This window comes from Schistocerca americana, chromosome 1 (assembly GCF_021461395.2).
Source record: "Schistocerca americana isolate TAMUIC-IGC-003095 chromosome 1, iqSchAmer2.1, whole genome shotgun sequence".
Classification (NCBI taxonomy): Eukaryota; Metazoa; Arthropoda; class Insecta; order Orthoptera; family Acrididae; genus Schistocerca; species Schistocerca americana.
In genome coordinates this window covers 184,799,356-184,821,781 of record NC_060119.1, presented here as the reverse complement: position 1 = coordinate 184,821,781, position 22,426 = coordinate 184,799,356, and the positions used below count along the sequence as shown (strand labels likewise).

At 36.4% G+C, this 22,426-nt stretch overlaps 1 protein-coding gene across 1 annotated transcript in view; it reads left to right on the top strand.

Moving 5' to 3' along the window:
• The window catches only part of LOC124551261 (4-hydroxyphenylpyruvate dioxygenase), a 137,355-nt gene extending 122,167 nt beyond the window's left edge, over positions 1–15,188 (top strand). Inside the window, exons 8-13 of the mRNA XM_047126457.1 lie at positions 4,652–4,729; positions 4,805–4,919; positions 6,447–6,566; positions 9,958–10,080; positions 14,637–14,753; positions 14,835–15,188. Of these exons, the coding sequence (XP_046982413.1) occupies positions 4,652–4,729; positions 4,805–4,919; positions 6,447–6,566; positions 9,958–10,080; positions 14,637–14,753; positions 14,835–14,909 (628 nt within the window). The 3' untranslated portion in view covers positions 14,910–15,188. The remainder of the gene's footprint in view (positions 1–4,651; positions 4,730–4,804; positions 4,920–6,446; positions 6,567–9,957; positions 10,081–14,636; positions 14,754–14,834) is intronic.
• The last annotated feature ends 7,238 nt before the right edge of the window (positions 15,189–22,426 follow it).

The following is a 22,426-nucleotide window of genomic DNA, read 5'->3' as shown; positions in this document are numbered from 1 at the left end:
TTTCAAAGTGTCCAAAGGTTGGCATAAAGATAAATGCAAAACATAGTAAGAAATGGATCAACAGAGAAATTGTGACTTACAGAAGATTTAAAAAGTGTGTGTGAAGGATACAGGGGATGTAATAGTTGCGAATGTGTTGAAGTATACAGACATCAGATGAAAGAACACAACAGGAGGACAAGGCAAGCAGAATCTAGATATTATAAACATCAAATTGGAACTTCGTCAAATATTTCTAAGACAGTCTGGTCACACATAAATACAAACAAGAATGAATCAAATAAGACAGAAAGTGGGAACATAATACTTACAGCACAAGGGAAAGACTGATTAGCCCACATGAAGTGTGTTCCACTTTAAATCAGTATTATGTAAATATAGTTCAGAAGATAATGAAAATTAATTAAAAACAGTATAGTTTCTCTGAAATAACAGAATGACTATTCCTATTTCATACAGATGAAGCAAAAGTTACAAATATAATCAGATCACTGAAAAACAAAGATACAGGGGCACAGATGGAATATCTGCAAGAGTAATCAAACATGCCTCATAGTATTTAGCAAAACCTCTGACATTCCTAGTGAACTTGGTAATGGAGAAGGGTCTGTTCTCAACATCCCATCAAAGATCCCTCAAAAGCCATTTTAACAAAATCATTCATAGAAAAGAGAGAACAACGTGTAGAAAAGGTAAACAATATGGTGGAAACATTTTACTCCAATTTTCAATTATTCAATTATTCAATCTTCACTGGACACAATTATCCCAACAGTCTACTTCAAAATCTGATTTCCTGGGCCATCACATCCAATCCTGATAGTCCTGATCCCTCCATAAAACAACTTCGTAGCACACCATTTCTCACTCAGTATTATCCTGGTCTTGAATGTATCAATTAGCTACTTTACCAAGGCCATGACTTCCTAAAATCATGCCCTGAAATGAGATCAACTCTGTCTAAAGTTTTGCACACCTTACCTAGAATATCTTTTGGGTTGGTTGGGTTGTTTTTGGGGGAGGAGACCAGACAGCGAGGTCATCGGTCTCATCGGATTAGGGAAGGAAGAGGAAGGAAGTCAGCCATGCCCTTTCAAATGAACCAGCCTGGCATTTGCCTGGAGCGATTAAGGGAAATCACAGAAAACCTAAGTCAGGATGGCCGGACGCAGGATTGAACCGTCGTCCTCCCGAATGGAATATCTTTTCATCATCCTCACAATCTCCGCAATATCCTTGACAGACCCTATGCTCCTTCTGCACCCATCTACCTACCCTATCGCTCGTACCCCTGCTACTGCCCCTGCTGCAAGACTTGCCCTATGCACCCTCCTATCACCACCTATTCCAGCCCTGTAATTGACAAAACACGCAATCAAAGCGACATGTCATATACCAGCTGTTATGTAAACATTGTTTGGCCTTTTACATTGGCTTGACTACCACTCAGTTATCAATCAGGATGAATGGGCATAGGCAGAGAGTATATACAGGCAACACACAATATCCTGTTGCAGAGCATTCTGTACAACATGACAGTCATGACCTTGGTGCCTTTTCACCACTCGCGCCATCTGGATTCTTCCCCCAGATGCCAGTTTCTCAGAACTCCGCAGGTGGGAACTGGCACTACAACATGTCCTTAGTTCTTGCCACTCACCTGGCCTTAATTTACATTAATACCTTCTGTCTCAGCATTTATTTGCAGTAAGTACTCCTTCCTTTATTCCATTTTAGTTTTCTACATCTTTCATTTTGTAACTTGTTTATTTTTCGCCGACCCCCTTCCCACCTCTGTTACAAACAATGCACTTAGCTTTTCACTCTTATCAACTTGTGCACAATGTTTTAGTAAAGACATTATAAATTAAGTCCAGAAAGCTGCTTTTATTGTGAGATGTTTATTCAGTCACGAGCTGCGGGCCCATTGGAAACAAAATGTTTTGGTAGTTATCTCTGTCTTACACATTATCCTGTCTTTATAATAGAAGGAAACATTCCACGTGGGAAAAATTATATATAAAAACAAAGATGAGGTGACTTACCGAACGAAAGCGCTGGCAGGTCGATAGACACACAAACAAACACAAACATACACACAAAATTCAAGCTTTCGCAACAAACTGTTGCCTCATCAGGAAAGAGGGAAGGAGAGGGGAAGACGAAAGGAAGTGGGTTTTAAGGGAGAGGGTAAGGAGTCATTCCAATCCCGGGAGCGGAAAGACTTACCTTAGGGGGAAAAAGGACAGGTATACACTCGCACACACGCACATATCCATCCACACATACAGACACAAGCAGACATATTTAAAGACCAAATATGTCTGCTTGTGTCTGTATGTGTGGATGGATATGTGCGTGTGTGCGAGTGTATACCTGTCCTTTTTCCCCCTAAGGTAAGTCTTTCCGCTCCCGGGATTGGAATGACTCCTTACCCTCTCCCTTAAAACCCACTTCCTTTCGTCTTCCCCTCTCCTTCCCTCTTTCCTGATGAGGCAACAGTTTGTTGCGAAAGCTCGAATTTTGTGTGTATGTTTGTGTTTGTTTGTGTGTCTATCGACCTGCCAGCGCTTTCGTTCGGTAAGTCACCTCATCTTTGTTTTTATATATAACATTATCCTGTCTTCCACGTTTAAGCCCTCAGGTTTTGAAACCTTGTTCAGTGCATTCCCCAACAATCAGTCTTTCCTCCTCATCCCGTCCGGTAAGTCTCCGCTGACCTGGGGTTCTGGGTGACTTTTCTGAACTGTACCCCTCTGCCTAAACCTCTCCAGTCCTTTTCCTTCACCCCTCTTCCTCCCCTTTCAGCTCTTCTGCCAGAAGAAGGTTGCATTGCATTAATAATAATCAACACAGAGAAGTTAATTCATGATGTGGAGTTTCCTGTCACTTTAAAAGGATGTGATGGCCTAGAAATTGAACTAGGGCGTTTGCTTTTCGTAGGAAATACTCTAGGAATGTTCAGAAGTATAAAATTGTGCACTTCACAAAAAGGAAAAATGTAGAGTCCTGTGACTGACATGAATGAGTCACAGTTGGAATCGGCCAGCTCCTTCAAATACCTGGGTGTAACACTTCATACCTAGGTGTAACACTGCATAGGGATATGAAACAGATTGATCACATAGGTTCAGTCATGGGTAAGTCAGGTGCTAGACTTCAGTTTATTGGCGTAATACTGGGGAAGTGCAGTCAGTCTGCAAAGGAGATTGCTTCCCAATCACTCATGCAATCCATTCTAGAATATTGCTCAACTGCACAGGACCTGTTCCAAATGGGACTAAAGGGGATATTGAATGTATACACGGAAGGGTAGCATGATTGGTCACAGGTTTGTTTGACCCATGGGAAAGTGACACTGGGGTGCTGGAGAAACTGAATTGGCAGACTCTTGAAGATAGATATAAACTGTCCAAAGAAAGCCTATTTACAAAGTTTCAAGAACTAGCTTTAAATGATGACACTAGGAATATACTACAACATCCTACTTATCACTCACATAGGGATCATGAAGACAAGATTAGATTAATTACAGCACTCACAGAGCCATTTAAACAATCATTCTTCCTGCACTCCATAAGTGAGTGGAATGGAAAGAAATCGTAATAACTAGTACGTGCCATGCACCTCGCAGTGGTTTGCAGAATGTAGATGTAGATGTAGATTGGAAGATGGTCATTTCCCCTATGTTGCCTATTTTGCTGGTTACTTGTGGAACACCACTGAGGTTACTTGCAAATACCATCTAAGAATGACAATGGAGTTTGTTTCAATATAAGACTCCTGACAGATCAAAACATAACAAATCATTCCTCTGCAATATGAAAGATTTATCCCAAATCTCATGATACAGTTACGAATGTTGCTGTTGTAAATTGAGAATATTGTGTATATCATAATGTAAAATTCAAGGGAATAGTTTCCACAAAGAATTCATGGGATATGAGGTTTTTGATTCCTGACTCATCATTTTTGCAGTAGCACCCAGTGACTTAAATTGGAAACTCGTTTGTGACAACAAATGATAAGTCATAAATTTAAATGTTGCTCTTTTGCTGATGATTTATAAAGCAATGAAGAGTTCATTTTTGCACTTGTGTTAACACAATGGTCAAAGCAAAAAGTAAGGTGTATAAACTAACTTTTTTTAACTGCTGACAACAATGTAAAACTGTACTTAAGAGAAAGTCATTCTACAGAAAGGAGCAGTATCTCTAAAAAATAATATAAAAGATTCCAGAATTTGTAGAGAGCCTTAGAAAGATTTTCAAAACTTTGTAAGCTGTAACAAAAAGAGAAAAGTCTCTTGGAACACATATTTAATAAGCGGGAGTGTCAAACTTTTATTCTTGTCTGTCTGATTCTGGGAAATTGCAGTAATTATTCTGAAAGCTGGAAACCTAACATTTGTTTTCATGCATGTCTGTTACTTGTATTCTCGTTTTTGCTCTTTTCTAAGTCTGCGAGTTTCTGATACTGATTTTTATTTGAGAATCTGCAGAGCTTTTTACTTCTTTCAATTATTTAATTATATATTGTGGAAACTGGTTTCACCTTATTGTTCTGTCTTCACAGATTAGGCCTATCAACCTGTTCTGGCCACAGTTCAAGGAAACTGGCTCTATGTGTTTAAATTCTCTACTTGTTTTAGGCCTCCTGGGAGACTTGATTTCATAGATCATGTTGTTGGAAATCAGCCAGATCTACAAATGGAATCAGTTGCTAAATGGTAAGTTATGTAAACTCTGTTTGAAATACTAATACATGAAAATCACAATTTTGCTAATCCACTTATTAATTACAGGTATGAAAAGAATTTGATGTTTCATAGATTTTGGTCTGTTGATGATTCCCAGATTCATTCACAGTATTCCGCTTTACGATCAATTGTGATGACAAATTGGGAAGAAACAATCAAGGTAAAATCAAAGTGCTTTAAATGTTAGTTATAATATATTAACATGCTAGTTGTAATATAGAAGAGGGGAATTCATTCATTCATTTTTTTCAGCAATGTACCTCACATCTTCAGTCCAAATAAAAACAAGCCTTTTAATTTAGGCATTAAAGGTATTAGATTTTTTTTGAGGGCTGCAGAAAATAGGGTTTTTGCAAGTGACTGGATGATGTGAAAATCAGGCAGTAATATGTGCATGTGACTGTGATCAAAAGCCAGCAGCTGTTTGGTTATCTCCAGGCTTTGATGAAGGTGTGCAAAAAAAAGAAAGAGTAACAGGCCTCTGAGATAATCAAGTAATACTGACAGAAAAAAGTTAGGCAAGAGTAACATAAAGAAGAGTTACTATACTGCCTATGTCATGTTCCATCACCTTATATGAATTGGGCTCCATACTGTTACCATAATGTTACATGTGCTTCCCACCACTTATTCTTGTGATGGGCATGGTAATTAGACCATACAGTAATTTTGTATTGCTTGTAATTGAGGAACACCAAGATGATGTTACACTCATTGCCAAGAAGATAAATACCAAACACCAGTTTGAAGATTGTCATTCTTCTTCAGGAATATTAATATGTCCCAAATGAAGCATTTCACTATACTAAAAAGTGCAGATCTTAGAAATTTCAGAGGTGCAGTTAGGATAGTTGATGTATAAAAATAAGACACACAGTACATACTTTTTGGAACTATTAGTTGCTTCAGTGAAGAGGAGAGAGAATTAGGTTGAATAAGGTTAAAAAAAGGAGGATTGGTCTTTCAGACCCCAGGATGAGAGACATCCGCCTTTAATGAGGATGAGGCTAGATAAAGATGAAGGCTGATGCATCAGAGAGGGTATGTCAGAGACAATATAGTGGTAAGCATTTTGCTAGCTTCAGTGTCTAGATAAAGGCTCTAAACTGTGACAATTTCAGGCCAGAGATAAGGACACTAGACTGAAGCTGGCACAGTGCTTACCTCTGTTTCCTCTCTCTCTCTCTCTCTCTCTCTCTGATGCTTCTTCCATCGATTTATGTCAAGCCTTGTCCTCATTACAGGTAGTTGTCTCCCATCTGGGGACTGTGTGACCTGCACTTCGTTTTTAACCATATCCGATCTTACTTTCTCTCTTCCCCAATAATGGACCTCTTAGTTCAGTGTGTGTTTTGTTTTCTTTTATATGTGTCATGGATATTTTAATATACAACAAAAATTACATGTTTTAAGTCCAGTACAGGAATATAATGATACAGTTAGTATGCAATCCATATGATGGGTCATAATTTTGGTTGACAATGATAGTATGTAAATTTGACTGTGGACTGGGAATACTGAGTCATGATAACAAAGCATATGTTCTGTCACGCTGGCAGGAATTTTACAGTAACATTGCTTTAATTTAATAATGTAAACATTACTCAGTCAGTGCACATGCCTTGTACACTAAATGATGAAACAGATGTAATGCTGACATTTTTTTAACCAAACATTTATTTTTCAGATGCCAATCAATGAGCCTGCTCCTGGAAAGAAGAAGAGCCAGATTGAAGAATATGTAGATTATTATGGAGGAGCTGGAGTTCAGCACATTGCTCTCAACACGCAAGATATTATCAGTTCTGTGAGTAATTTCATTTATATTTTTTGCTCATCAAAATAAAATATTTAGTAATTTATTTTTTGGATTCAAAGTGCATTTATGCACAAAAATCAACATTCTAATCATAAAAAATCAGATGTGTCAATTATTTCTGACAGTAATCTGAAATGAGGGAAGGAACAGTGATCAGAATGTAATGATCCATTGATGACCATATCATTTGAGATAGAATACAATATCAGACAGGGAAAGGATTAGGGAAAGAAACTGGATGTGCCTTTTTCACAGGAACCATCATGACAGTCATCATAATTTATTCCAGGAAACCATGGAAAACCTAACTCTGCATGGTTGTATGTGGATTTGAACATTCCTGCATGAGAGTTCAGTAGCTTAATCACTTAACAGCCTAACTTTGTTGGAAATGAACACACTTATGAGATCCAAACACTAGCATTTGAATTCATGCTATTGCTATTTAAAATTTATTCATTGATCATTATTGGGAGTTGTAATAAATGTTGAGTGCATATGTAAAACAGTGATGTATGTGTTTCACTCTCTGTAACAGCAGTGCCATGCTCAGGAATTGCAATTAGACAAGTGAGAAGTCTCTTAACTTCTGCTCTTCATCAGTCCAAATCTCTCTCTACCTGCAGCTTATGCCAAGTCTCATATGCGTGTTTTCATTCTGAATCTTATTGCACTGTACCATTATCATTTCCCTTATTTGAAAAATTAATGATTCAAAATGCTTAGCAAATATGAGATGTTTACTTTTTTCTCTGCAAAATCTGTTTTGGCACTTTGAGAGTTTGTTCTTTAGGTAAGAGAGTGTCATGCTCCTCATTATTTTTTTATATGTTCATATTCAAGAGCCATCCTTAGCTGATGCCTTCTCCACATAAGATTAATGCTTTAATCAACAGATACTTGAGCTCAGTTTCTAGTATATTCTGCAACTGACAAAAGTGCTGCATTCCTCTATTACACACAAAGGTAGAAATTCCAGTAAGAGAAAAAAATGATGTTCTTATATCCAGTAACACCCAAAGAAGTAAAAATGGCTGTCAGTACACTAAAGAGTAAAATGACCTGTGGATTTGATGGTATCCCTGATAAAATTATTAAATGTAGTGCTGATAATATTATCTCTCAACTTGTTAATATATTCAATGACTTCTTTGCAACAGGAGTGTTTCCAAGTAGACTTAAGCTATCAATAGTAATACCAGTCTATAAAAGTGGGTACAAGTTTGACATTAGAAATTTGAGACCACTGTCACTATTAGCTGTATTTTCCAAAGTAATTGAAAGACTAACGTACAGTATTTTACTAGACTTTTTCAACAGACACAAAGTTCTTGTGACTGCACAGAATGGTTTCAGTAAAGCTAATAATTGGAGACAACTCTCTTCAATTTCCTAAAACTTGTTTGCAAAGCTAGAGAGCATAATGAACTAAACTGTGGATTGGTTTTTGACCTTTCCAAAGCTTTTGACCTTATAAATCATGACCTAATACTTTTAAAACTATATATTTGTGGTACCCATGGTGTATCCTATGAGTGATTCAAGTCGTATTTATTTGATAGGAAACGAAGAGTGGAAATTTATCAGGAAGGAAAAGTTTACCATTCTGAATATAAAAAAGTTAATTACAGAGTGCCTTAGGATACAATAGTGGACCCATTGTTGTACTTGCTTTTCATTAATGACCTGCCACAGCAGTTTTCAACAGCAGATACGTTATTATTTGCATGCAGGTGATATGAGTGTAATTATGAAAGAAACAAATGATTAGGACTCTGAATTGGAGCAGAAAATTGACAAAACAGTACAAGTAGCACAAAAATGATTTAAAGACAATTATCTAATCATTAATGGTAAGAAAACTGTATGGATAAATTTCAACCACCTAAGAAATTAAAGTAAAACCCATGTAAAGGTTACATTAGGGAATTGACAAATTCAGGAAAAGAATGATATAGAATTTTTAAGATTATGGGTGGATGGTCACCTAGGAAGGGAAAACATGTAGAAATGCTTTTGAAAAGTTAAGCATGTACAGTTACATATTAAGAATGCTCAGAGATTGTTGCAATGATGAAACAATATTAAGTACTTATTTAACCCATATGCATAGTCTACTAAGGTATTATATAGGCTACCATTCTGGGGAATTTCCACTTTTGCAAAACAATCATTTGAACTTCAGAAGAAAGCTGTAAGATTAATAAAAGTTGTTACTTATGGAGAATCATGTAAAGGTGTTCTTAAAGAATTAAAACTTATGAGCCTGTTGTCTAATTTATAATTGAAAATATGTTTAATTTAAATGTATTGAGAGTTTTCAACTTTGAACAGTTATCAAACAAGAAAGAAATGACTTTCATAGGGATGGACACTCAAAATCAGTATATTGGGACAGTATATTATATAGACCAAAAATTAATTTTGATGCATTGCCAGATATGATCAAAAGAATACCAGACTTTAATATGCCTAAAAGAGAAGTAAATGATCTACTAATAATCCACAGCTTCTAATAGCATAATGAATATTTAGAATACTGCTCAAATCTATAGTTTCTACCTCATTATCTGACTTCTTGGAAATGAATAATTATCAAAGCAGTTCTAGATAACAAAACTCCTTTTACTAATGTAGTCCTATTAATTAATATGTGTAAGTATGTGTCTTTTGTGCCATGCATGTGGATATTAATTTCTATTTTATGATACATATTTAACTAGAATATTTCATTGATAAAATCAGTCAAGAGATTTCAAGATGTGCTGATAAGAAAAAAGCAGTCAATCTAGATGTTACAACTTACATGTGACTATATTTGCATATATAAAATGTTATACTGTGTTGGATCTTGACAAATCCTGTAACTGGCATGTGATAAAATGAGAAGTCAATAACTAAAAACCATCAAATCAAATTGTACAGTGCACTGCCAGTGACTTGGGAATTTGAAAACAAAGCTCTTATATTTTTTCTGTAATACAGAATCCTTCCTTATATACCCCCAACAGGTCAGTGAACCGTTCAGGACTGTCCATCATGCCTTTCCCTTCTGCTATCTTTTGGGCTCATTTTCAACCACAGACTTTCCACTTTTCCTCCATACTCGAATACAGTGCCTTATGATATAAAAGTTTAAATGTATGTTATAGAATATTAACTATATAATTTGCCTAATGATTGCCTCTGTTGATTGGTTAGTGTGGTATGTTTACTTGATTTATACCTTTTCTTTAGTTTGATTACATTTCTATTTCTTATATAAGGAATGTAAAGTCACTACACTGAGTTTTAAATAATGAATTTAAATTTTATTTGTGTTAGTTGCTGTCTCTTAGTATAGAATTCATTTTTATGGTTTTCATTTCTTTTTTTACAGATAACAAATTTAAAACAAAGAGGGATGGAGTTCCTATCAGTTCCAGATAGTTATTATAAAATGTTGAAAGAAAGACTGGAGAATGATAATGTAAATATCATGGAAGATCTTGAGACTTTGCAGGTATAATCTCACAGCAAAAATTTTATAAGTATTTGACTACATGAGTGCATGCAGAGTGTAATTATATCCTCCTGATGTATATAAATAAGAAGGCATCCTAAGAGTCTGACTCATGCAGTATTACTACTCTCCTCTAAAAACATTTGTAACCTACAATTACAGATGAATTCAGCTACTAGTAGTCCTCACAAAAACTTCTCAATGAATTGTCAATGGCAGAATGCACAACCAGTTTATCAGCATTTTAATTTGATAGCTAGCCAGTAAGCAACCTCTAACGTTGAAAATTTGTTACTGTCATGTGAATCAGTATTGTACATACAGGGCAAACGTTTCTAGAAAGGTATTGCAAAATTTAGAAGCTTTACAACAAACTGAAAATATGAAGGCCCATTTTCAATTTGTTATAAACAACCACTTCTGTTTTAAAATTTATCAGTTGTTATTGTTAAAGCAACAACAGCTCATAAATTGATCAAGTAGTTTATTTACAGTGACCGCAACAAGAATGGTGTTGTGACGAAAAGGAAAATCAACATGAAAGGTTTTGTTGGATTATTTTTTATGATTTTCATAAGGCCCAAGCTTGACAACAATTCTACAAATCACTTTGTTAATCTTCTGGTAATTAATCACCTTCAGGACAGACTGTTTAAATTTACTTTACAGAATTTTGTCATGGTCATTCTGCCATAGGTGCTGAATTTTGTGAAGGGCAGCCAAAACCACTTGTTCTTCTAAAAAACGATTATTGCTCTTCAACAACTCATGAGGATGTGCATGTAGTTTACCATAAGTTAGAGGCATCCTTAGACACCAGAAAGACTGTGTGTACATTTATCTGTGAAAAAGATCTGTTTCTGATGGATTCCACACAATCTGACTGAAATACACAATGAGCTCATGTAAACTGGCATCAGGAAATGCTAATTCCGTGTACAGCATCACAACGCATGATGAAACTTGGACATATTCATAAAAGCTGCAAACAAAGCAGTAATCAACTTTCTGCATGTTTCAAGGTGAACCAAAATCAGTGAAAGTGGTTTGTGCTACGAAGAAAATGATTACTTGTTTCTTTAGTTACACTGGATATGTAATGATCATTGGTTTAGAGGACCAACAACAATTAATAGACAAGAGTTTGTTTGCCTTAAGTTAGCTATGAAATCAGGAAAAATAACTGAAAACATCACATCATTCTTCATCATGACAACACCAGCTGTCACACAGGATGCCAATTGATTGTTAGATGAAGGAAAACAAATGAATGTCTCTCAGTCTGTGTTTACCTGATTTATCACTGAAGTACTAGTTGTTGTCCCCTTATAAGGGCAGCACTTTGAGTCATATCAAGTAACTTTCCAAACCCTCTTTTTAAGTACCAAACTCAAAATGGAGAAAATGTGTACAAAAGTAAATTTTATGGGCTAAAATCTGAGAACCAATCAAATGATTTGTACCAAAAAATGTGTTTCTTTCACAATTTTTGTAAAAACTTAAAAGGTGGCCCTCATAAGGATTCTGACCATCAACATAAACAAATTCTGTTTAACATGGACTTGAAACCATGGTGTAATTTGACATTTTTCACAGTAACAAATTATTGCCAGTGCTAAAAGAAGTGAATATCTTGAAGGGTTCATTCTTTATGATGTAAATTATTCTTATTAAATGTCTAAAATAAACAATTTGAAAGCTGAATGTTTGTGGTTGACAGGAATATAGCTGGTTTACAGTTAAATACCACTCTTTATTTCACACCCACAATGTGTTATTCCAGATTATTTAGACATTTCTTAATCTGAATATCTCAAATAAGAAATGCAAAATGTTCGAGTTATTTTCTTAACATATTATATAGGCACCTTTGAAATGTAGGTCACTGTCATAAGTATATATCCACTACAGATTTTACTAGGCACTCTCAAATAACGTTTATGTCCACATGACTGTGAATGTTATAATTAAACATCCAGATTACACTATGAAACTGTGAAGCTTCATATATACATAATATATATTTAATACGCTAAAAGCATGTTAAAACAAGTTCATACACTCATCTTTAATGGATGTTAAAGTGAGTGTAAACAAAATTGTGGAAGTTTTTAAGTAGAATATCTTGTTGGCACCCTATAATGTGTTATAACATTTATTTTGTCTTTTCTCTTAAGTTTCTGTGATTATTCTTGAGCCTCATTTGCTCTATATGCGAGTATGGTACTCAAGCCCTTGCTTTAGTCCTCATAAATGCTCTCTTGGAGGGATACGTTGAACAATTGCTGAACATATGTCTTCCAATTTCTTTCCTACCTTCAAAATTTTAGTATTCTTTCAGATAAACACAATGTACCATTCTTTCAAATCTGATGCACTGACAATATCAGGAATGGTTATGGTTAGTTAATTAGAAAGTGTCTCTGAGTTCATGGAGTCTGAAATATTTATGTATAGAAATGTCGGCCAACAGTCCACAGATAGGGCGATAGTGTCAGTAATAAGATTAAAGTTCAAAGTGTTTGATGTTAACCAATTAAAAACCCATTTAGATGGTGCCTTGGCTATTAGTATCAGATTTGTATCACTATTGAATGTTATGATTTCTGGAAACCTTTTAACAATTTTGAAAGTAATCACCTTTTGAAAATATAAGTAATTGGATAGACAAAAAATCTATTCACCAAGTAGTGGTTGGAGAACACACATACAAACAAGGTATTTCAATTTGCTAGCTTTTGGAGGCAGTGGCTCCTTCTTCTGGCAAAAGGGTTGAAGGAGGAGGAGGATGAGTGAAAGAAAGGGACATGTGAGGTTTAGTCAGGGGGGAGTTCAGAAAAGTTGCCCAGAAACCTGGGTCAGGGCGACTTACCAGACGGGATGAGAAGGAAAGAAGTTTTCACATTTCTTTCATAAATCTTTTAAATGGTTTCAGGCAAACTGTGCACCCAAGCTCTCTTCATCTGTATCTCTTTCTGGGCTAATGTAATATTAACCTAAGTTTAAAATCAGCTAGTTATTTTCCATAATTTTGTAGCATAAGGTTTGCTTATGACATTGTAATTATGTCAGAGACAGCAAAGAACTTGGAAGAGCAGTTGAATGGAATGGACAGTGTCTTGAAAGGAGGATATAATATGAACATCAACAAAAGCAAATCAAGGATAATGGAATGTAGTCAAATTGAATCAGGTGATGCCTAGGGAATTACATTAGGAAATGAGACACTTAAAACAGCAGATGAGTTTTGCTATTTGGGTAGCGAAATAACTAATGATGAATGAAGTAGAAAGGATATAAAATGCAGACTGGCAATGGCAAGAAAAGCATTTTAGAAGAGAAATTCATTAACATCAAATATAGATTCAAGTGTTAGGAAGCCTTGTCTGAAGATATTTGTCTGGAGTGTGCCATCTGCCATGTGAGGAAGTGAAACATGGATGATAAACAGTTTAGACAAAAATCAACTAGAAGCTTTTGAAATATGGTGCTACAGAATAATGTTGAAGATTGGATGGCTAGAACATGTAACCAATGAGGAGACAGTGAACAGAATTGGGGAAACAAGGAATTTGTGGCACAACTTGACCGAAGAAAGGGATTGGTTGATAGGACATATTTTGAGACTTTAAGGGACCACTAACTTAGTATTGGAGGAAAGTGTGGGGAGTAAAAATCATAGATGAAGACCAAGAGATGAATGCAGTAAACAGATTCAGAAGGATGTAGGTTGCAGTAGTTATTCAAAGGCAAATAGGCTACCACAGGATAGAGTAGCAGTCTTCAGACTGATGACCACAACAACACCTGGGACAACTACTAGAAGTTTACAGACTATTTGTGTTTTCAGTTGATATTCTCCCAAACACTTGATAATTCAGTGTTAGTAATCATCAAAACCACACTATAAATAAAACATTCAGAACTACAAATATGTAAATCAGAAGATGAAAGATCTAGTGAATTATAACTCAGAGAGATAATAAATTAAACCTGCTGTGAAAAATTTGAATAGACAACTTAGTTCTTACATTACTCTTAGGTATTCACCAGGGTCAAAAAAATCTGAGGAAATAATATTATAAATTATGAGAGATAATTGTTGGTCACTATTTACATTCAGGATGTGAAATTTGTCTACAGACAGATATAAAAGAAAAAGTGACACACCTAGCTTCCTGCCTCAGAGATGAGTGTGCAATAGGTTGGCAAAGTTTAAAAGGAAGGGCAGGTCACTCAGATCCCAGGATGAGAGGCACCCACCTGTAGTGAGAACAAGGGTAGGCAAAGATGAAATGGGAGGTGTAATAGTCTCTCTGAACTATTAGTTCCAAAAGCTAGGAAGTGTATCACTTTTACTTTTACGTATGTCTGTTGGCAGTACTACACATTCTCCCTGTTAAAGATGAATATAGGTCAGCAATTTTACCCCATAACATATTAATTTCCTTGGTAGAATTTTCCTTCAATATAACTGAGGAAATAATTTTGGATACAGTGTTCTTAGCTTATGCTCTATGACAGTCAGTGAAAAATTATAACTTGTTTCATTTCAGGAGCTCAAAATTTTAATTGACTATGATGAAAATGGTTACCTGTTGCAAATATTTACCAAGAATATGCAAGATCGACCAACTCTGTTTCTTGAAGTGATTCAGAGACATAATCATAATGTAAGTTCAACTAATATGTGTCACATAATATATTTATTTTAGGTTTTTTTTATTTATTAAATATGTCATACATATTTTCAGGGATTTGGTGCAGGCAATTTTAAGGCCCTATTTGAAGCCATTGAAATAGAACAAGCTGAAAGAGGAAATCTCTGATGTTGTGATAGCATATGCAGGTTCATAATGTGGACAACTAGTGCACATATTACACTGATGCAGTGTTCATGTTCATGATTTGTATTTAGATTTCATTTTCTGGAGAGACAGGAGTTACCTGTAGAGAAAAAAATTGATTACAGCCTACATTGTCCCTCACAATGTAATGTATATACCACATACTAAAGTATCTTTAAACACTATAATTCAAAGTGAAATGATAAATCTTTTGTAATACTGGTAGATTTATTAAATAAAGATTTTTAATTTATATATTTATTTATTGTTTTTTCTGTTATGATGTAAAATCCTTCCTTCTAATGGTGAATGAGTGTCTTAGAATTGTGTAGTTATCATGGAAATTCCAGGGTGGAAACAAACAAAAAAATCAGAAATGGCAACTACTCACTTGCAGCTGAATCATGTGTGGTGTGCATATATACATACATATAAACAAGTTTCACTAGCTTTTGAGATTTTTCAGGAGATGTAGTGTTTTATACGAGTTTGCATGTGCTTCTTTTTACTGCAAAATTGAAAATGTGGCAAGATGTTGTCAGAACATCTCATCAGCAGTGGGGTGGTCAGGGTTTGAGCACCAACACACTTGATCTGGGAGTGAAGAAGAAATTAGCTGTGTTATTTAGAGACACAACAGGAAACTTTAATTGCAATTTCAGGGTGATGGTTTGAGCCACATTCATCACAAATACAACTCTAGAATTTTAACCAATGAGTTGCCTTGCTTTGTCATGGATACTCTTGAGAAACATCAAGAGGAATCCTAGAAGAAATTACTGAATAATACACAAAAGATAAAAAGAACTCTAGGAGCCTTTCGGTGAAGAAGTGGCACATGGAAACTGACTGCAAGGCTACTTGTTTGGGTATATCAAATTGCTCAGACCCAGAACTTTCTCCAGTGAATAAAATATGTCACTAAAGTCAGATTCTTAAGGGTCTATTATTCCCTTAATATCAATGGGCACAACATTTTTTGAGACACACGTTCTTTTAGATATGCGAAGAAGTGAAAGTCAGAAGGTGTCACATCTAATTAAAAGGGTAGATGTTCCAGCAATTCACACTTCAAATCCCTTAGTTTCCTATTAACAAAGCACCTTTGTGGATAGGTGCATTCTCCTGATGAAAGAAGTTGATTCTTTTTCCAAAGCATCCCTCTTCTCGTTGTTTTTTTTTTTTTTTTTTTTTTTTTTTTTTTTTTTTTTTTTTTTTTTTTTTTTTTTTTTTTAACCCTGGGGACTTTTGCAGCATTCACCAGTCACCAGTTTTTGTTATAAAGAGTAGACACTCATGGTGTAATGAAATGAGACACTCTTTGTAAAATTCCTTGAAGTCCAGTGGGGTGACAAGCTAAAATGGAATCAACATACACATAAACTAATGAAGAACCCTGGTTCAGCATGATTGTTCTTATAAGTATATCTCTTTGTGTTAATGCAGAGATACGAGAATTGGCTTACTTAGCATATTTTGATTTCCTGTTGCCTTATGGACTTATCTTCTGGGCAGAAGTAAATAAAGTGTTTAATCAGCAGAAGCAAGCAATAAGAATATTGTGTAAAGTAGACACCTGCACAATTTATAAAGGACTTTTTACAGATCAGGCAAGTCTTGCACTTACTTCCCAGAGAATTTTTCCCTTGGTACTTTTTGTTGCTTGCAATACTAACCATTAGCTGAACTGTGATATACACAATCACAATGCAAGAAACAAAAATTATTTTTGTGTAGATTTTACCTTCTTGTCTAGGATTCAGAGTGGTGTTAGGCACTGGGTGTAAAGATATTCCACAAGCTCCTACCTAGCATTAATGTGAGAAATTGTGAATCTCCAACAATTCAAAAGAAAATGAAAAACATGTTATGTCCCATCCCAATGGAAATATTACACAAATATACATCAGACGTACCATAAAATGTTTTATCGTACACATAGTATATGTCACACAGTAATGCCACTGGCTCTGTTGTAAAGACATGTCCACACTAGGCCAATAAAGGCCACAAACGACAGCCATCTGCATCATTGGCAATGATTTGCTTAGGGAGTACAGACAGCAAATCGATGCCAGTGAACTGGTTGGCCTTGGTTGCAGTTCGGTCTGCTGGCAGTAACATTGAAGGTTGATGCTGGGATCCCTCAGCTGGTGTGGATATTGGGTTGAATGTTTATTGGTTCAGCAGCAATTTGTACCTCTAGAAAGGGTGTGTATTAAGTTTTTCAAGACAGCCACAAGTCATACTTAGTATGTTTTATTGACTGGTTTCGCTCTTTAATTTATCAACAGCACCATCAAAAACACTGGAATTTACATTTAAAATACAGTAGTTGGTTGTTAAATGAAAGCACAAAATCAGGCAATTAAACATACCAATTTGCAACTTGTTGCTGTTCATAAAAACTTAATTTCAATGGTCATTGTTTCCTCCGTATGCGCAACCCACTCTTGCTAAGGACGTGTATTTATTGTGTTTAATAATACTGGAGTACAGATTGGAACATGAAGAAATAACCACCAAGACCTTAATGTAACGGGTATTATCAAGCTTGGTACACCATTAAGTGAATTTCGAAAAATCTGTAGAAACATTTTGACAACTGGAAACAAATGCATCATAGTTAGAGGCACAAATGATGTTTCGCACAACAAAACTTGGCAAGCAATGAGAATCCTGAGGAAAACAAACAACAAAATGCCTCAAGTACATTTCTACATTGTCAGTATTTCACGGAGAGACAATCTGATGGAAAACTCATGTATAAACATTGAAATTGTCACAGCAAACAGAATATTTGAGAAAATCAATAGAGGTTTCCTGAGTGTGACATTTATAGAGATAAACATTGGTAACAATGAACACTTTACTAGACATAGTCCCCACATGAATGCTAGAAGAAAAAAAATTATAAGTGCCAAAATAATTAAATACATCAACAAGTCGTCTGTACAGCAAGGGATTCCAGTACCTATTCCACTAAAACAAGTCACCTGAAACAGTAAAACCACCATTATCAGTGGCAGCAGCAGAGCTGCTTTCATTATCAGAAACAGCTGCAGAACAACAACAAGCATCAGCACAGAAACTGTCATTATAAGCTTCAGGCCGCCAACATCCACCAGTAACAGTAGAGGACCTGACTGCTTCAACAGCAGGAGCAGAACAACCAGCAGTAGCAGGATTACCACCATGTGAAAAAGCATCCTGTCCAGCAGAAACAATTAGTGGACAGCTGATCAGAAGAAGAACGACACAAGTATCATCATCAGCAGCAGCAGCAGCATTCAAGAAGGAAGAACGGTCACACTAACAGCAACAGCAATATCAACTCCAACAGGATCTAGAGTACCAGCGCAAAGGAGCTCTGTAGTGACAGCAGCTATTCCTCATTGTACGTGTCTTCAACTCCAAGTGGAGATTTTTTATGGTATCATTGGAGAATGAGAAGTTCCCAATCAGTATGTACATAATACAATCCATTCTAATAAACATCAGTGTTACCAGCACAACAGCTTCACCTCCCCAGCAGAAAATTACTGCTGTCATACAGGTATGTCAAAGAAAATAAATCTCAGTCCCAACAATGGCAGCACCTCTACTAACTGTGTCATTAATAATAAGCTCACAATTTTCAACCAAAATATCCATAGCCTGTTTTGAAAGTCAGATCAACTTATAATAAATATTGATGAACCAAGAGGTGCAAATTGTGCTCACTTTCTCTGCCTAACAGAGTACCATTTCACTGTTGGCATTTAAATGCTCAATATTCCAAACTAAGTATTTTCAACCTCATATTGTAGAAAGCGTACGAGCAGAGGTGGGGTAGCTATTTATGTGAAAAGAAATCTGTCCTTTAGTACAATAAATGTATTGTGTGGAGCAGCATTTTCAGGTATGTATTACTGACATCTCAAAGACAGCAAATAAAAAGTGGTCCTACATGGATGCAACAATAGATCTCTTAATACAATGGCTTCTGAGTGGGGCAAAATATAGCATGGGGCTCCCCAGGAATCTCTCCTTGGACCCTTGCTGTTTTTAATATATCTTAATGTTCTACCCCTGTCCATTACTAAAAAATGTGAATTCACATTGTTTGCTAATGATACAAGAATTGTGGTAGATAGTACATCCACTACTGGTCTAGACCCTGATGTTAATTACATACTCAGAGAAATTACATTGGTTTACAAATAATTCTCTTTCACTTAATATGAAAAAAACTAATTTTATTCAATTCCACACTAAAAACAAAAAACCAGAAAACATAGTCATTGCACATGACAACCAGGTACTAGAACAGGTGTACTTCACTAAATCCCTAGGGGTTCATATTGACAGTAGGCTCAACTGGGTACATCATGTGTCCCAGTGCTGCTTGCTGCACTGGAAATGGCTTCTGGATCTGGAGTGTAAGCCTAAATAATTGTATCATGGAGTGATACCTCATGTGTGATTGGCTCCAGTAAGTTTCTGTGAAAGTAAGAAATAGTTCAGCATGCACACACTGATTGTAATGTACATGAGTCTCATTGTGCTGACCCAGCTGCCGGTGCTGCCCTCAGTCAGTTTGGCGGTGCAGCTTAATAGACTGAATTGCTGCGGTCTCTGGTCTGTTGGCACGCATAGTGTGGTACTGCCACCATGATATAAGATGTGCAGGTAGGTGTTTTTTTTTATTTTTTATTTTTTAGTATCAATATGATCAAGTGCAAGTCTTGTTTTTCTCTGAATCAGTTAAGGACAAAATTGAACAGAGGCAAGGATAAGGAATGGATAACTCTATGGATTACACTATCTTGTACTAGGCAGGAGAGCTCTACATAATCTGGAGAACAAGAAGCAAAGATTTACAGCTTCATTACACCAGTATTCTGAATCCTCCACTCTGTCATTAAGAAAGGCACCACTCATGTACTACACTCAATAATAAGAATAAAGCAAAAACTATGCAGATAAATGCTAAACAAAACCAGTAATCCAAAAAAATGGAGACCCCAGAAAATAGATCTGGCAGAAATGGTGCTCCTTCCAAATGACTTGGCACCAAATTCACTGACCACTTCCTCACAGTGGCATCAAACATTACACCCAGTAATAAAGAACCAAATACAGATGCATTTGATTCACTTGTGCAGACACTGGATGCACCACCAACAGATACAAGGCACATTTTTTAAGTAAGTAGTTTTGAAACCAAAATAAAAAAGTAGTCTTCCCACAGCAACTTTATTTTTACATGAAAGCCTGTATTCTAATCCACTTTTCTACACAATTCCCAGCAATATTTGGCATGTTCACATTTGTTCGTGAGTATTTGAAATGCCGCCTCTGACTGAGAATCCTGCCAGCTGTGAAATACACACTGTGATTCACTTTCTTAGTGATAAATGTGTGAAAGCAGCTGAAATTTACTGTCAGATCAGCAAAATCTATGAAAAAACATTATGAGTGAGTTGATGTTACAGAAATGGGTGAGAGCCTTTAAAGATGGCTATACAAATGTGCATTATGGGGACTGAAGAGGAAGACATTCAGACACTACTAATGACTTGGTGCAGAAAGTTGATGAAAATGTGAGAACAAACAGACACTTTATGATTTCAATGTTATGTGATGAGTTTCTTCAAGTATTGAGGACTGTGCTTTATGCTGTTGTTGTCTAATCAGGTGGCAGATTTCTGTGAGGATGGTATTCAAAAACTGGTTGTACTATACAATAAGTAGTTCACTCTAGTCTGGTCACAAGCATCACCCACTTCATCAAATGCAGAGCTCCCTGTGAAAGGAGTCACGTGATCTACAAGCTAAGCTGCAATCACTGTGCTGTCTTCTATGATGTGGGCATGACAACCAAAACACCCTCTGACTGCATGAATGACCACTGACAAACTGTGACCAAAAGACAGCTGGACCACCCAGTTGCTGAGTATGCTGCCCAACACAACATTCTTCACTTCAATGACTGCTTCACATCCTGCATCATCTGGATCTTTCCTACCAACAACAGCTATTTTGAATTTGGCAAGTGGAAACTCTTCCTGTAAGATAACCTATGTTCTCATAACCCCCCTGACCTCAAGCTTCATTAATCCCTGTTCATCAGCCACCCATCCCCTTCCCTGCTCACACCCCAGCACTACACAGCCTTCCATTCCACCAACCACCATAATTTTACAACAGAAGTTTTTAAGACAGCAACTATAAAATGTTGTGAGTGAAGAAACAGTGTTCATGATGTGTAAATAAATGTAAACATCTGAAGATGGGGTGCACTTAAAATGAATGTACTCTCAAAAAAGAGTTTTTTTAGGCTTAGCTTGATGGAATGGATTGTCATGAAAAGGTTGCCATTGACATCAGTGCATTACTACATAAATTGTATTAATGTCATGGATACTGTAGCTTTGTCTTCATGCACTAAGTATGTGGATGTCCTGTAATGTGAAGAGGTGGTCTGTGAGCTTAAATAACTATGTGAATCAGGCCCGTTAATCATCACAGGTTACTCATAACTGAACTAAACTTTGATGTACACAGTTACAATACAAGACAGAAAAATAATTTTCATGTAGACTTTGTCTCCTCCTCCTGGGTTCAAAATGTATTCAACAAGCTTTCATCTAAGATAAAGCAAGAAACTGGGAATTCCTACTAGTTCAAAAACATATTAAAAACACAGCTCATTAGCCATTGTTTCAACAAACTATCTGAATACCTAGATTCAGTGATTCAAATTATCTGTTATTTATATGGCAAGTGCAGTGTTTTTTGTTATAAAGATGTACAGCAAGTAATAACATACAACAAATAGAACTTTAAACAATGAAAAATCCAGGACAGAATGTAACAGTATTAGGAAAAGGATAGTTGCCACACACCATATAGTGTAGATGCTGAGCCACAGATAGCCACAGAGAAAAGACTGTCAGCAGAGTAGAGGTGGCGGACAGCAGAGTGTACCTTGAAGAAGCATACAGACCCAAGGTGAAGAAAGGGTAGAGCAGATACCCTCATCATCCCTACACAACCTCTGCTCCCAACCCCTTGCCTTATGGCTCATGTCCCTGTAATAGACCTAGATAAAAGACCTGACCCATACATCCTCCAACCACCACATTCTCCAGTCCAGTCACAAACATCATCTATCCCATCAAAGACCGGGCGACCTATGAAACCAGTCATACGATCTACACATTAAGCTACAACCACAGTGCTGCATTCTGTGTGGGGAAGACAACAAACCAGCTGTCTGTCCACATGAATGGCCACCAGCAAACTGTGACCAAGAAACAGCTGCACCACCCCATTGCTGAGCACACTGCCTAACATGACATTCTTCACAGCCTGTGCCATCTGGATCCTTCACACCAACAGCAGCTTTTCTGAACTGTGCAATTCGGAACTCTCCCTGCAATATATTCTACGACGCTGTAACCCCCCTGGTCTCAACATTTGTTAGTCAATGTGCTTACCCATCTAGCTCTATC